Source organism: Capricornis sumatraensis, chromosome 22 (genome assembly GCF_032405125.1).
Source record: "Capricornis sumatraensis isolate serow.1 chromosome 22, serow.2, whole genome shotgun sequence".
Taxonomy (NCBI): domain Eukaryota; kingdom Metazoa; phylum Chordata; class Mammalia; order Artiodactyla; family Bovidae; genus Capricornis; species Capricornis sumatraensis.
In genome coordinates, this window is record NC_091090.1 from 34,823,470 (window position 1) to 34,838,441 (window position 14,972).

The window sequence follows — 14,972 nt, forward strand, 5'->3', positions numbered from 1 at the left end:
AATGAAATCACTTGGGTTACATAGCTCCTGAACAACCTGTTAAAAGTCAAACATTTTACTTTTTTGATAAGCCGTATCAGTGTCAACATTTATTCCAGTAAGTCTTACTTATGTTAATACGTAAGGGTCTCCTGGCTCAGAGAGTAAAGTGTCTGCCTACAATGCAGGAGACCCGGATTCAATCCTTGGGTCGGGAAGATCTCCTGGAGAAGGAAATGGTAACCCATTCCAGTATTCTTGCCTGGAAAATCCCATGGACCGAGAAGCCTGGTAGGCTACAGGCCATGGGGTCGCAGAGTCGGACACGACTGAGCGACTTCACTTCACTCTACTTCATGTTAATACCAGAATTTTACACATACAATAGGATGAGTGAGGTTATTAGTAGACTAAGTGCTAAAAAATTCGACGTAGGAAGAAGCAATTTTAGTGAAAAAAATAAGTTGAAAAAGAATGAGCTAAACTGACCAAATTTTACACTAAGAGTTTTTGACCTGTAATCCATATATGCCACTATATGAAGCCCAAAGTGTTCCTACTAAGTTTTGTATTTTTCTGTCATCCAACATTATTAACAAATGTCAAGCTCTTTTACTGAAACTATGGGTGGCCCTGAAAAGAGCCTTTGGTTTGGACTCATCGGAGTTACTATAATCCAGGCAACTACTTGCCCTTGGCCTTGTGGTGGCTCTCGGTCTTCTTGGGCAGCAGCACCGCCTGGATGTTGGGCAGGACGCCGCCCTGAGCGATGGTGACTTTGCCCAGCAGCTTGTTCAGCTCCTCGTCGTTGCGGATGGCCAGCTGCAGGTGACGCGGGATGATACGGGTCTTCTTGTTGTCCCTGGCCGCGTTGCCCGCCAGCTCCAGAATCTCGGCCGTCAGGTACTCCAGCACCGCCGCCAGGTACACTGGCGCGCCGGCCCCGACCCGCTCGGCATAGTTACCCTTGCGGAGCAGCCGGTGAACACGGCCCACAGGGAACTGGAGCCCAGCTCGCGAGGAGCGTGTCTTGGCTTTGGCACGAGCCTTGCCGCCTTGTTTACCTCGCCCAGACATTATAAACCTAACTTCACCCCAAACGGCTACCGAAAGAGTGAAATTACAAGGGTAGCATTTCTTTTATAACCCTCATTAGGCGCGAAAAGAAGGCATGTCATTGGTTAGGATTGTGGCTTCATTTTAGCCAATGGGAATGCGAATTGGTATTCTTGCGTTCTAATAGGGCAGAACTAATTTCTGACGTCTTCTGGAACAGCCATCAATAAGACTGAGACGTTAACGTATCACCTTATTTGCATAAGAGCTTGTATATAAAAAGGAGTCATCGTATCTTCTGTGTGTTCTTCCCTTGAACTTGTTTAACCTGTTATTCGTCATGCCTGAACCGGCTAAATCTGCTCCGGCCCCGAAGAAGGGCTCCAAGAAGGCGGTAACCAAGGCTCAGAAAAAGGACGGCAAGAAGCGCAAGCGCAGCCGCAAGGAGAGCTACTCTATCTACGTGTACAAGGTGCTGAAGCAAGTCCACCCGGACACCGGCATTTCGTCCAAGGCCATGGGTATCATGAACTCCTTTGTAAACGACATTTTCGAGCGCATCGCGGGCGAGGCATCGCGCCTGGCGCATTACAACAAGCGCTCGACCATCACATCCAGGGAGATCCAGACGGCCGTGCGCCTGCTGCTGCCCGGGGAGCTGGCCAAGCATGCGGTGTCCGAGGGCACTAAGGCTGTCACCAAGTACACTAGTGCCAAGTAAACTGTGAGTCGGTTGCAAACGATTCTAACGGCTCTTTTAAGAGCCACCCATGTTCTCAGAGAAAGAGCTGATGCTTCTTCTTCTGCCCTGGGTCTTTGTGAGTCTTTACAGTATGTGATCTGGGAGGTAGAGCAGTTCCTGAACAATCTTAGGAGTTTTTGTCACAGTAAGCTCGCGATCCACTAATATAACGTTGCCTGACCCTGGCAAAGCTCTGAAGTTCCTTGTGTAACCTTGGCTCTGATCTTTACTGTTTGTTACTCAGGAATTTCCTGCATGTAAGAAGAGCTTTGCTACTCGTTCTGATAGCCATTAGGGTTAAGTAAGAGAGAACTTTAGTTCATGACACAAATACTTCCTAGTCACCGGTCTGGGACAAGGAGTTTTGAGTCCTGCCTGGGTGCAGAGGTTAGGCGGGAAGTTTAAATTTGGCGGGTGAGCGCCAGCCCTTCCTCCCAGGTCCTGATTTGTTGCCGGCATCGGGGAAGGAACCACTGGTTTCCAAGCGCGGGACAAACCGACTAACTGCCGCCCAGCCCAGGCACTCACAAGCTCCTTGAATAAACATTTTCGGCTAGTTCATCCTGCTTTTCATTTTTCCGTCTTTCTTAGCGCTTAGTCCCTTTCGAGAATAAGATGTATCACTTCCTCTCGAAATGTTCGTTGGAGAGTAAGGAACCTGATGGATATTTTCAGACTGAGAAATACTATCGCTTTGTTTCTAATTAGGATACTGCTTTCCTTTTGCCCTATATTCATAAAATAGGAAACAGCAAGAGACGAAACACGACTTTTGCGGTTCAATGAACGCAGAGAAACTTGAGGCCGTTTTTCTCAGACTTTCCTCTAAAACAAAGATCAGTTTCTATTGTAACATTCCTTTGGTTGGTATTTTAAATCCTATTTTGACTTTGCCTAGAACCAGTGAAGAGGACCAGCGTTATTCAGGTTGTCACAAAAGAGAACCAGGCACTCAAAATGCTTCTCTAAATTATTGTTCAAAATTATGTGTCCCTTTGGGGTAAAAAGCCATGATTTATAAATCATTTGGACAAGTCCACCATGGCTGTTTATTTTGTTGTTTGGTTTTTGTTTTTTGGTTTAGGTGGTAATTTTCAATGAAATTACCTAATTTATCTAAAATGGATCTAAAGTTAGCATAGTAATAATGCCTAAAAGCAATTAATGTTTTGTTAAATACACTATCAGAGGTACTCTTCCCCTTTGTTGACCCAAAACCATACCCATGTTTCAACCCGCAGTTTTGAGTTTTGCCTGTCCAAAATTTCCTCCCATTTTTGAGCTTTTTCTAACAGCTTATCCAGCATTTGGAAACTGCCTCCATAATGTCTCATATATTGATCTCTGAGAGACAGCAGTGAGCAGCCTTAAAGAGACATCTTAGTTCCCTGCCCAAGAATCAGACCTGTGTTCAGTTCAGTTCAGTTGCTCAGTTGTGTCTGACTCTGCAACCAAATGGATGCCAGGCTTCCCTGTCCATCAGCAACTCCCAGGGCTTGCTCAAACTCAGGTCCATCGAATCAGTGATGCCATCCAACCATCTTATCCTGTCATCCCCTTCTCCTCCTGCCTTCCATCTCGCCCAGCATCGGGGTCTCTTCTAAGGAGTCAGTTCTTCACATCAGGTGGCTGAAGTATTGGAGTTACAGCTTCAGTATCAGTCCTTCCAATGAATATTCAGGACTGATTTCCTTTAGGATAGACCGTTTGGATCTCCTTGCAGTCCAAGGGACTCTCGAGAGTCCTCTCCAACACCACAATTCAAAAGCATCAATTCTTTGGCACTCAGCTTTCTTTATGGTCCAACTCTCATGTCCATACATGACCGCTGGAAAAACTATAGCCTTGACTAGACTGACCTTTGTTGGCAAAGTAATGTCTCTGCTTTTTAATATGCTGTCTAGATTGGTCACAGCTTTTCTTCCAAGAAGCAAGCATCTTTTAATTTCATGGCAGCAGTCACCATCTGCAGTGATTTTGGAGCTCAAAAATAAAGTCTCTCCTGTTTAAAGTCTATCCCAATAAAGTCTCTCCTGTTTCCATTGTTTACCCATCTACTTGCCGTCAAGTGATAGGACCGGATACCATGATTTTAGTTTTTTGAATGTTGAGATTTAAGCCAGATTTTTCACTTTCCTCTTTCACCTTCATCAAGAAGCTTTTTAGTTTCTCTTCGCTTTCTGCCATAAGAGTGGTGTATATTTGCAAATATGCATATCTGCATATTTGAGATTATTGACATTTGTCCCAGCAACCTTGATTCCAGCTTGTGCTTTATTCAGCCTGGCATTTCACATGATTCACTCTGCATATTAGTTAAATAAGCAGGGTGACAATATACAGCCTTGATGTACTCCTTTCCCAATTTGGAACCAGTCTGTTGTTCCATGTCCAGATCTAACTGTTGCTTCTTGACCGCATACAGATTTCTCAGAGGGCAGGTAAGGTGGTCTGGTATTACTATCTCTTTAAGAATTTTCCGCAGCTTGTTATGATCCACACAGTTAAAGGCTTTGGTGTAGTCAATAAATCAGAAGTAGATGTTTTTCTGGAACTCTCTTGCTGATCCAACAGATGTTGGCAATTTGATCTCTGGTTCCTTTGCTTTTTCTAAATTCAGCTTGAACACCTAGAAGTTCTCAGTTCACCTACAGTTGAAGCCTGGCTTGGAGAATTTTGAGCATTCCTTTACTAGCATATGAGATGAGTGCAATTGTGCGGTAGTTTGAACATTCTTTGAAATTGCCTTTCTTTGGGATTGGAATGAAAACTGACCTTTTCCAGTATGTGGCCACTGCTGAGATTTCCAAATTTGCTGGCATATTGAGTGCAGCACTTTCACAGCATCATCTTTCAGGATTTGAAATAGCTCCATTGGAATTCCATCACCTCCACTAGCTTTGTTCATAGTAATGCTTCCTAATGCCCACTTGACTTTGCATTCTAGGATGTCTGGCTCTAGTCCAGTGATCACACCATCATGGTTATCTAGGTCATGAAGATCTTTTTTGTACAGTTCTTCTGTGTATTCTTGCCACCTCATCTTAATATCTTCTGCTTCTGTTAGGACCATATAATTTCTGTCCTTTATCATGCCCATCTCTGCATGAAATGTTCCCTTGGTATCTCTAATTTTCTTTAAGAGATCTCTAGTCTTTCCCATTCTGTCGTTTCCCTCTATTTCTTTGCATTGATCGCTGAAGAAGGCTTTCTTATCTCTCCTTGCTATTCTTTGGAACTCTGCATTCAGATGCTTATATCTTTCCTTTTTTCCTTTGCCTTTCACTTCTCTTCTTTTCTCAGCTATTTGTAAGGCCTCCCCAGACAACCATTTATTTTTCTTGGGGATGACCTTGATCACTGCCTCCTGTCCAGTGTCACAAACCTTTGTCCATAATTCTTCAAGCACTCTGTCTATTAGATCTAATCCCTTGAATCTATTTGTCACTTTCACTGTATAATCGTAAGGGATTTGATTTAGGTCATACCTGAATGGTCTAGTGGTTTTCCCTACTTTCTTCAATTTAAGTAGGAATTTTGCAACAAGGAGTTCATGATATGAGCCACAGTCAGCTCCCAATCTTGTTTTTGCTGACTGCATGGAGCATCTCCATCTTTGGCTGCAAGTAATATAATCAATCTGATTTTGGTATTGACCATCTGGTGATGTCCATGTGTAGAGTCATCTCTTGTGTTGTTGGAAGAGGGTGTTTGCTAAAATCAGGGCATTCTCTTGGCAAAATTGTTATACTTTGCCCTGCTTCATTTTGTACTCCAAGGCCAAATTTGCCTGTTACCCCAGGTATCTCTTGACTTCCTACTTTTGCATTCCAGTCCACTATGATAAAAAGGATATCTTTTGGGGGGAGTTAGTTCTAGAAGGTCTTGTAGGTCTTCATAGAACTGTTCAGCTTTAGCTTCTTCAGCATTAGTGGTTGGGGCATAGGCTGGATTACTGTGATATTGAATGGTTTGCCTTGGAAATGAACAGAGATCATTCTGTCATTTTTGAGATTGCACCCAAGAACTGCATTACAGATTCTTGTTGACTATGAGGGCTACTCCATTTCTTCTAAGGGATACTTGCCCATAGTAGTCGATACAATGGTTATCTGAGTTAGATTTGCTCATTTCAGTCTATTTTATTGATTCCTAAAATGTTGATGTTCACTCGCCATCTCTTGTTTGAACACTTCAAACTTATCTTGATTCATGGACCTAACCTTCCAGGTTCCTATGCAATATTGCTCTTTACAGCATCAGGCTTTACTTCCATCACCAGTCACACCCATAACTGGGCACTGTTTTTGCTTTGGCTCCATCTCTTCATTCTTTCTGGAGTTAGTTCTCCACTCTTCTCCAGTAGCATATTGGGCATCTACCAACCTGGGGAATTCATCTTTCAGTGTCATATCTTTTTGCCTTTTCATACTGTTATTGAGGTTCTCAAGGGAAGAATACTGAAGTGGTTTGCCATTCCCTTCTCCAGTGGGCCACGTTTTGTCAGAACTCTCCACCATGACCTGTCTGTCTTGGGTGGCCCTACATGACATGGTTCATAGTTTCACTGAGTTAGACAAAGCTGTGGTCCATGTGATCAGTTTGATTAGTTTTTTGTGATTGTGGTTTTCATTCTGTCTGCCCTCTGAGGGATAAGGATAAGAGGCTTATAGAAGCTTCCTGATGGGAGAGACTGACTGTGGGGGAAACTGGGTCTTGTTCTGATGGGTGCAGCCATGCTCAGTAAATCTTTAATCCAGACCTGGGTAGCTTGGATGAAAACCAGAAATCCACCAGGGGCTAGAGGCTAGAAGCAAAGTTCCTCTGGCTCTTGCCCTATTTAAAAAATTTATTTCTCTAAGAGGCAAAAACTTTAAAAACAGTTTATTATTATTTACTCTTTATTAAATTTATTATTTAGAGACACAGCATAAGTGGGAGAGCACACTGAGAAACAGTTTGTCTTTTTTTTTTTTAAGACAAAAACAAGATAGAAACACCCACCCAGAGAGAAAGGGTGTGGGTATCCTCCCTAATGAGGAGTGTAGTAAAGAGGCAGTTAATTTATATAGGGCAGTTCTTTCAAGTCTTTGTTTACCTTTGGCCAATTACCTTGATTCTAATCCAACATCTGACCTGTTCTAGGACACGCCTCAACATGAGCATACATCTTTTCTTCAAGATGGATTCCACCACTGAGGCCTGTGGAAAGTTTGGCATCAGCTGTTATGGGATGGCACTCCCTCCCTTTTGACCCCACCCCCACCCCCGAGCGTGTTTATGTGCAGGGAGGTCTCCCTAACCTCCTGAGTGATCATCTTATTTCTTTACTCCAGCATCTAATGGAATGCAAATCAGAAAAATCATTGTAAAAAAATAAAATATTTGAGGCAGTTGAAGTTTTTTTTCTAGTACTAGTTATTGGATGATGTTACAAATCATTTAAAATTTTTCTTTGGAGAGAAAATCTTGTATTTTGTTTAATTCTGTATCTGTTGGGATGTTTGAAATATTCATGATTGAAACAACATGTTTATGATTTCTTTACACTGTAACCTTCTCCCACAGTGTACCTCGTGGGTGGATAAAGAAACAACACAAGGAACGTTGGTTAATTGTTGAAGCTTTGCCTGATGGGCACTTGGAAGTACCTCGTTCTCTTGTCAACTTCTGTGTATATTTCAATGTGTCCCTTCCCTGCCTCCCTTCCCCTTTCCCCGAAAAATGTTTCTTTAAAAAGCTGGCCCGATTAACGAACATAATTCTCTTCCAGTCAATAAGGAGTGATAATAAGAGGAATCAAATGTTGGTGAAGAGAAATTCTGGAGACTAAACTAAGGAAACCAGGAGAGAGGCGGTTTGCACAGAGGAGTTCATAGCAGCAGTGGTCCCCTTCTTCCAGCGCACAGGCTCGACAATCAAGAAACGCTGTCGCCATCTTGTGGCCCTTTAAGATAATACAGTTAATATTTTATTCTGTGGTTTCTGTTAGGCAGTCCATTGCTAGACTTTAATAACTGTGTATGTAAAAATACAAGGAACAATACTACTTCAAACACAATTCTCATCTGACCAAGTCCTCTCATCAATAACAAAGAACCACGTTATTAGTTTCTTATGTTCCTGTCTGGAATTTCTTTATACAAACGCAAATATAAAAATGTGGATTCTCTATGTCCCCTTTAACTCAAATGGCCAATGGCTATATTCCTCTCAAGTTCTGCCCCTGATTTTCTCATTATCTAGCTTGGAATTCTTTCCTATTAGTAAGTAGAGTAGCTAAGACTTCTCAGCAGGTGCACTTGAACCAGTGACCTGAGAAGGGTAATCAGAGGCCAAAGCTGTTATTACACTGGCTGCATCTTCCCTGAAAAGAAGCCTGATGCTCATTTGAGAGGAAGCATGGGTCTCTTGACAAACTGCTCAGGAGCTGAACCTGGTCAGGAGAGTTGTGGGATGGCTGAATTCATGTTCCTTCCCTTCCTGGAATGGGACCACTGTGCTTTGTAAGGAAGGGACATTGAAGTCCTAACACAGGTATTTGTCCTGTTGGTGAGGCATTCTTTGAGTGTCATCTTTCTATCTGAGCCACCCCAAGCAAATTTCCAATTCCTACTTACTGTTCTTCATAATATGTATCAAGATCTGACATGCTGTATACTTTACTTATCCTCACCATACCATCCTCTTCACCAGAAAGTCAACTGAGAGCTGAATTTCTCTGTTTGAGTCTACTTTGATCATGATTGTATCCCCCAGCTCCTAGAACAGTGGGTGGCACACAGTATATCTCTAAATAAATGGATGGAGTAATATTCTCCCCTTTTGTTATGGGAGACCTCAAAGACTTTACTTTCTTGGGTGGATGATTCAGCGGAAAAACAAAACAAATTGTCTCCACTTCCTGCCACTCTCCGAGTGCTTCTTCTGGTTAAACTTCCAGTTTTCTTCCCCTGCAGAAAAAAAAAAAAAAACCTTAGGTTTTGTTAAAAATTCAGGTTTCTCCTTCTTCATGAATTTTGCTTATTAATGATTACTATTACATACATTATTTTTATTTTTATATGCCAAAAAAAAGGGAAATGTCATATTGAGTTACTTCAAGATATTCTGTCTTCTCTGAATCTCCATTCTGTCAGGAAAGACATGCACCCTTGCTGCTTCAGGGTTTCGATTAACAAGAAATGACAAATCCACTTTCCTCAGAGTACTGTTTACTGGATTAATGTTTCTCTCAGAAGAGAAACACCACCAGTGTCTAAGGAATTCTCCACATGGGTCAACAAGACTTCCATTTTACCCCTACAGTTAGAGGAACCCAACGTTAGAGGGTGGTGCTGTAGATGACATCCCATGCTCATCTAGCAGTAGAACTTGGTGGACTTTTGACTGAGGACAGTTGTGTTTGTCTTTGGCTAGTTGTTTTTTTTTTTGCTTTCTTCACCAGCTCTCATTTTCTCCAAGTTTCTTACCTTCTGAAATTTCAGTCATCCTTTTTTCCCTACCCATAGTCTCCTCCCTGGCCATATTAGATGGAGTATTCCATCTAGTCCAACCAATGAAGGAATGAATTACTTTGAATTTGTCTCCAGCCTAAACTCATTCTTACTTTAAATCTGCACTTGTAAACAAATGACCTGAGATACTTTTTGAAATACGACCAAAAGGACCTGAGCAATAATTGCCACTATCTGTTCATTGGAAGGACTGATGCTGAAGCTGAAACTCTAATACTTTGGCCACCTCATGTGAAGAGTTGATTCATTGGAAAAGACCCTGATGCTGGGAGGGGTTGGGGGCAGGAGGAGAAGGGGACGACAGAGGATGAGATGGCTGGATGGCATCACCGACTCTATGTACATGAGTTTGGGTGAACTCCAGGAGTTGGTGATGGATAGGGAGGCTTGGTGTGCTCGCAAAGAGTCGGGCATGACTGAGTGACTGAACTGAACTGAACTGAACTGATTCAGGACTAGATCAGGGAAAGATAAAAAGTGAATCACTCACATTGTTTTATTGAGTCCAGTTTAACTTTTCATGAACACATATCATTATCCTCATTTAAGATGTGAAGCTGAGGCTCAGGGGAAATAGCTTCTTCAAGTCACATGGCTAACTGGCAAAGCCACTAGTGGAAAGCAGACTTTTATTTTTACTCTAAAATGCGTGTTCTTTCATCCACCTCATGTTCTCTCCACATTCCTTCTTCACATGTGCTTGCCAGTTCTCTTAATATATATTTACAGATTTGAGGATTTCTTCACCAGTTAAATACATATCCGAACTCCAAGGACTTGCCAAATCTTGTAGATTATTCCTGCACATTCTTTTCCTTTTCACTTATTTCTTCATCCATTCGTGGCAAATAGTACTGTAGAGGAAATTCTGTGTCACATATAGGCCACCTCTGACTTTAGAGGCTGATAGAAGGTACATAGTCTGGCATCTGGGGCCCTTCCATGTTTGAATAACTTCTGATTTCTGCACCTCTAGTTACACCATCTTGCAATCTTTCTGACACAGCTAAAGAAATGTGATTCAAAACTCAGCACAGGGGAGAGGAGAAAAGAAGTACTAAAAGGGACAGTGAGATTTCAGGGACAACAGATAAGTTCACTGTCTTGATTGGGGTCATGGTATGTGTATATATATGTCAAAATTCATTAAAATGTACCCTGTAAATATATGCAGTTCATCATATACCAGTTATACTTTAATAAAGCTATTTTAAAAATAAAAGTAAAAATTCATTTCTTGGGTCAAAATATAATAGGAAAAAGCAAAACTGCAATATATCTTTTTAAAGTTAGTTATGAAAAGCCTGCAAGTAAGGAACAAGAACTCTAACTCACCACTGGAAATGAATTAGAGCCTGGGAAGTACACCCAGGAAAATTTGTCTGATATCTATTCTGTGGCTTATGAGAGTCTCACCTTACGTATAGTCAAGGATATCACTTAGCAGGCCAAGAAGATTAAGTGAGTATGTCAGGGAAAGAGGACACCCTTTCTTTCAGTTTGGGGTACTTTAGCTGCAACGTGGTAGAGTGAAAAACATGTGTGTCATGTCTATTACCACAAAGAACAAATTTTAATCTCCCAATGGGGTAAAATATGACTTTATTGACCTTCAATTCATTGAAAGTCTCAGATGGAGTCCTGCAAGTCACTCTACCCAGACTTTCCCAACCATTTCCCCTACCAAATCCTGGGATTCTGACAGTCTCTAAATGATGCTTCTTTTCATGTGGCCTTTACACAGGGTGTCTTCATTTTCAAGTTCTCAGGGGCACAATTTGGAAATATCCAATCCAATCACTCTTCAGCAACTGATTCTTGGTTCCACCCTCAAGCTGCATACTGAATGTGGCCTCTTAGAAAGTGGTTTGTGTGGTTGTCATCTGACACTAAGTTACCTCCAAATTCCTTTATCTTTTAACTCATGTTCTCATCTCTTCAGTGCTATCAGTTCAGTTCAGTTCAGTCGCTCAGTCTTGTCCGACTCTTTGCGACCCCATGAATCGCAGCACACCAGGCCTCCCTGTCCATCACCAACTCCTGGAGTTCACTCAGACTCACATCCATCGAGTCAGTGATGCCATCCAGCCATCTCATCCTGTGCCGTCCCCTTCTCCTCCTGCCCCCAATCCCTCCCAGCATCAGAGTCTTTTCCAATGAGTCAACTCTTCGCATGAGGTGGCCAAAGTACTGGAGTTTCAGCTTCACCATCATTCCTTCCAAAGAAATCCCAGGGCTGATCTCCTTCAGAATGGACTGGTTGGATCTCCTTGCAGTCCAAGGGACTCTCAAGAGTCTTCAACATCACAGTTCAAAAGCATCAATTCTTCGGCGCTCAGCCTTCTTCACCATCCAACTCTCACATCCATACATGACCACTAGAAAAACCATAGCCTTGACTAGACGGACCTTAGTCAGCAAAGTAATGTCTCTGCTTCTGTGCTATACATTTCTTCAATTTTGGTCAGTAGATTTATTCTTGAGAATCTAATTCAAATTCTGCCTTGGTCTGCTTGTTCTGCTGACTATATCTGTTGATAAACTTATTTTATTGCTCATTGGAGTAATAACTTTTAAAATGAGGGACTGGAGAGACCAGATTCCAGTTTCTACCAGCTTTGTCTTTTACTTATCTCTTCCTCCATTTCCCTGAACGAAACTAGGAAAATCCGCACATATCACTGTAACAGTTGTGAGTAGGGAAGTAAGAGCAGCTTTCTCGTAGGTAAATTCAAACTTTGGATCTGGGTAGGTGATCTTCCTTTCTCCTTTCTCCTTACTAAAAATGCCAAGTCGACGAAGGTGGGATTCGAACCCACGCGTGCAGAGCACAATGGATTAGCAGTCCATCGCCTTAACCACTCGGCCACCTCGTCTTCACACTTCAGGTACTTGGCAAGGTTTATTTCAGAGTTCATACTCAGGAACTCACTATTTCAGAGAGAAAGACGGTTAGGAGATGACTGGGAGACGTGGAGGCGGCCCGTTTTCACACGAATGGACAAAGAACTGGATTGGAAAAACTGCGACGGGGGAAAAAAAACAAAACCCAAGCTTAGCGCTCACAGGAGACTTGGTAGAAACACATTTGCGTGTACCTTCATTCGTTTTCTCCCGCTGCGGGCAGGGGACACCTCAGCATCAAGTCCGAGCTTGCTGTCACTGTCTCGCGTCCGGGGAGCCTGGTCCAGCACCCCCAGAGCGCAGCCGAAAAGACCGCAGGGAGCAGAGGTTCCCAAAACCAGTTCCCCTGGAGTCGTTGTCAGGGAAGCTGGCGAATGTGGACTCCTAACGCGGGGTTAATAAAATAATTTGGAAAATTAAACGATGAACTCTGATTAGGGCTCAATTTCTATTCAATGTTATTGCCCCTTTTGCAGTACTTTAGGGTGAATTGTGTAGAAAAGAATCCTTAATTCTTGGGGTTCTCCTCTCGGATCATCCGCATCAGAGGAACCATTAACTCTGTTTTCCTTCCGAATACCCGTGTGTTTCTTGAATGGTTTTCTAGAAGAAATGTTTCCCAATTTTCATTTGCTCTTACAAGGGGTGCAGTGCTAAAAATGTTAAGTGACTCATTTTTTAAAATGAGTTGAAAAAATGTTTCTGGGAAACAGTGAAAAAACCTATTTTAGCTGTTTTGGGGAGTTTTGATTGGTTTGGTTGTTTCATGGAATGAGTAACATACACATGAATGAACATGAGTACAGACTAACTCTAATTATAATGAATCATAAATGCCTGAGAAAAGATGGTAATACTGAAGGTGAGCCTTGTGGTGAGAAATTTTCTAGAGGTGAGAAAAATGAGCATGTCTCATGTTCAAAGGTGAGGAATATTAAGAAAACTGTTGGAAATCACTGTGGCTGGTGTGCTGAAGCACATGAGAGGCTGGTCAGGAAACATCAATAAATCTGAGAATGTAAGTTGGTCATGAAGATTTTTCTTGTGAAGATTAAGTAAATCAATCACAGGATGAACAACAGCAAACATGGAAGAAATCCTGTAGGAAGAGATTCCTGCTTCATTTTTGCACTCATAGTGTGAGTGTTACCTAAAGGTGCATGGGAAGAGGGGTGGGGTCCGGCAGCTTACTGCTCAAAAGCCAGTAAACAGGCCAGGTTGGTGGAAAGGAAAGTTTGTTTTATTTCAGATGCTGGTAACTGAGCGTAGAGGTGGCGGACATGTGTCCACAGGCCGACTGCCCGCTCTTCCCCCACCACAAGCAGGGGATGAGAGCTTTTATAGACAGAGTCCTTGGTGGAGGGGCTACATGCAGAAAAAGCACAGTCATCTCTAACAGTTACCTTGGAATTCATCATCAGTGGTCTGACCAGCATCATCCTGGTTGTTTTAGGTACAGTTACTCTTCAGTTCCAGGGTGCACTTGTTCCCATTTCTTTGCGGTCAGCTCTCAGAATTGTGGCAGCTCATATCCTGGGTACAGTCTGGCCATCACATAGTTAACTTCTCCACCTGGTGTTTTGGTATCTATGACAGCTCACAGGACATGGCTCAGAATATTATCTATAGCCTTTGAGGAAAGGTCCTTAACTATGCTTAATGACTGCATTGTTATTATTTAGTCTCCTTTGTTTCAGCATTTGTCACTTCTCTGATTAAACATTATTCTTTGACTAAGTTTTCACAGGCAAAAGGCAGGCAGAAGACATGGAGGGGGGTGTGTGGGGCAACCATCATATGGTCCTACTCCATTTCATGAGGACACTGCCTTAGGTTGCTCTAACATTTTCTTCAGTGAAAACCATCCTTAACTTGTCCCAGAGAACCAATCTCTCTTCTTGCTTGGAAAAGTCCTTTAGAAAAAAAATAAAATTGGGGGGTGGGGCTGGGAGGAAGGGACAAGAGGTAGGGGACATACCTATGGCTGACTCATATAGATTATGGCAGAAACCAACACAGTATTGTAAAACAACTATCCTTTGAGTAGAAATAAATAAATTTAAAACATTTTTTGAAAAGTCCTTATATTTTAATGTAGGCTGCATTGTTCTGCCTGGATCTTCACCTCAATTTAACCCATATCCCTCCACCTTATTTTTCATGCTCAGTCCAATTCATGATTTTGTATCAAGAAAAGTTTTATTTCCCCTTTCTTCCAACAAGACATCTTCCCTCATAGAGTGCTCTTGCCCTTTTTCATTTTAACCTGGATAAATTTTTTCATCCACCCTTGGTTCTCAGCTTGAAGCTTTTTTTTTTTTAAGTTAAAATGTTTAAATTAAAGTTAACCACACGTTTCAAAATCTCAAGTACTTCAGAAATCTGTGTGTGTTAGAAAGTGGTTCTCTTCCCCCTTTGGTGGAGGCAAAGATTTTCAGTCATTTGGCTTTTTGTTTGTGTTGTTTTTGTTTTACCAGCATGTTTCCAAATATCATGCTATGGCAGAGATGGCTGGTTACCATCAGTATTTGTTCTTTCCTTTCAAGAAATGGAAATTTGGTAGCGTTCATAGCCATCCATGAAAAAATTACAGTGCACCACTTTCCCTGATGCGTGGTCATGGGGCCAATTTCTAAACCAGGGCATTAGAGATAAAGCGGATGTAAAGCTTTCAAGTTATGTTCAGAAGAGGAAATAAATACCATTCATTTCTCTCTTCTGACTGTATCTGCTTGCTGGAAAAGGCAGCATTATAGGAATGAAGGTGTCATGAA

General features: G+C 42.1%; 2 protein-coding genes and 1 non-coding gene across 3 annotated transcripts; 1 reads left to right on the forward strand and 2 right to left on the reverse strand.

Moving 5' to 3' along the window:
- Positions 1-663: 663 nt before the first annotated feature.
- LOC138069244 (histone H2A type 1) lies at positions 664-1,056 on the reverse strand. The gene has a single exon (XM_068960469.1). It carries the CDS (start codon positions 1,054-1,056, stop codon positions 664-666), a length of 393 nt encoding a protein of 130 aa, XP_068816570.1.
- A 319-nt stretch (positions 1,057-1,375) lies between these two features.
- On the forward strand, positions 1,376-1,756 carry LOC138069262 (histone H2B type 1-J). The gene has a single exon (XM_068960493.1). It carries the CDS (start codon positions 1,376-1,378, stop codon positions 1,754-1,756), a length of 381 nt encoding a protein of 126 aa, XP_068816594.1.
- A 10,332-nt stretch (positions 1,757-12,088) lies between these two features.
- Positions 12,089-12,170, reverse strand: TRNAS-GCU (transfer RNA serine (anticodon GCU)). Its single transcript has one exon. It is a non-coding gene; the product is annotated as a tRNA-Ser (tRNA).
- Positions 12,171-14,972: the final 2,802 nt, after the last annotated feature.

Bases quoted from the DNA above. Each gene is read 5' to 3' on its own strand.
- LOC138069244 (XM_068960469.1), bottom strand. From the start codon at position 1,056: ATGTCTGGGCGAGGTAAACAAGGCGGCAAGGCTCGTGCCAAAGCCAAG.
- LOC138069262 (XM_068960493.1), top strand. From the start codon at position 1,376: ATGCCTGAACCGGCTAAATCTGCTCCGGCCCCGAAGAAGGGCTCCAAG.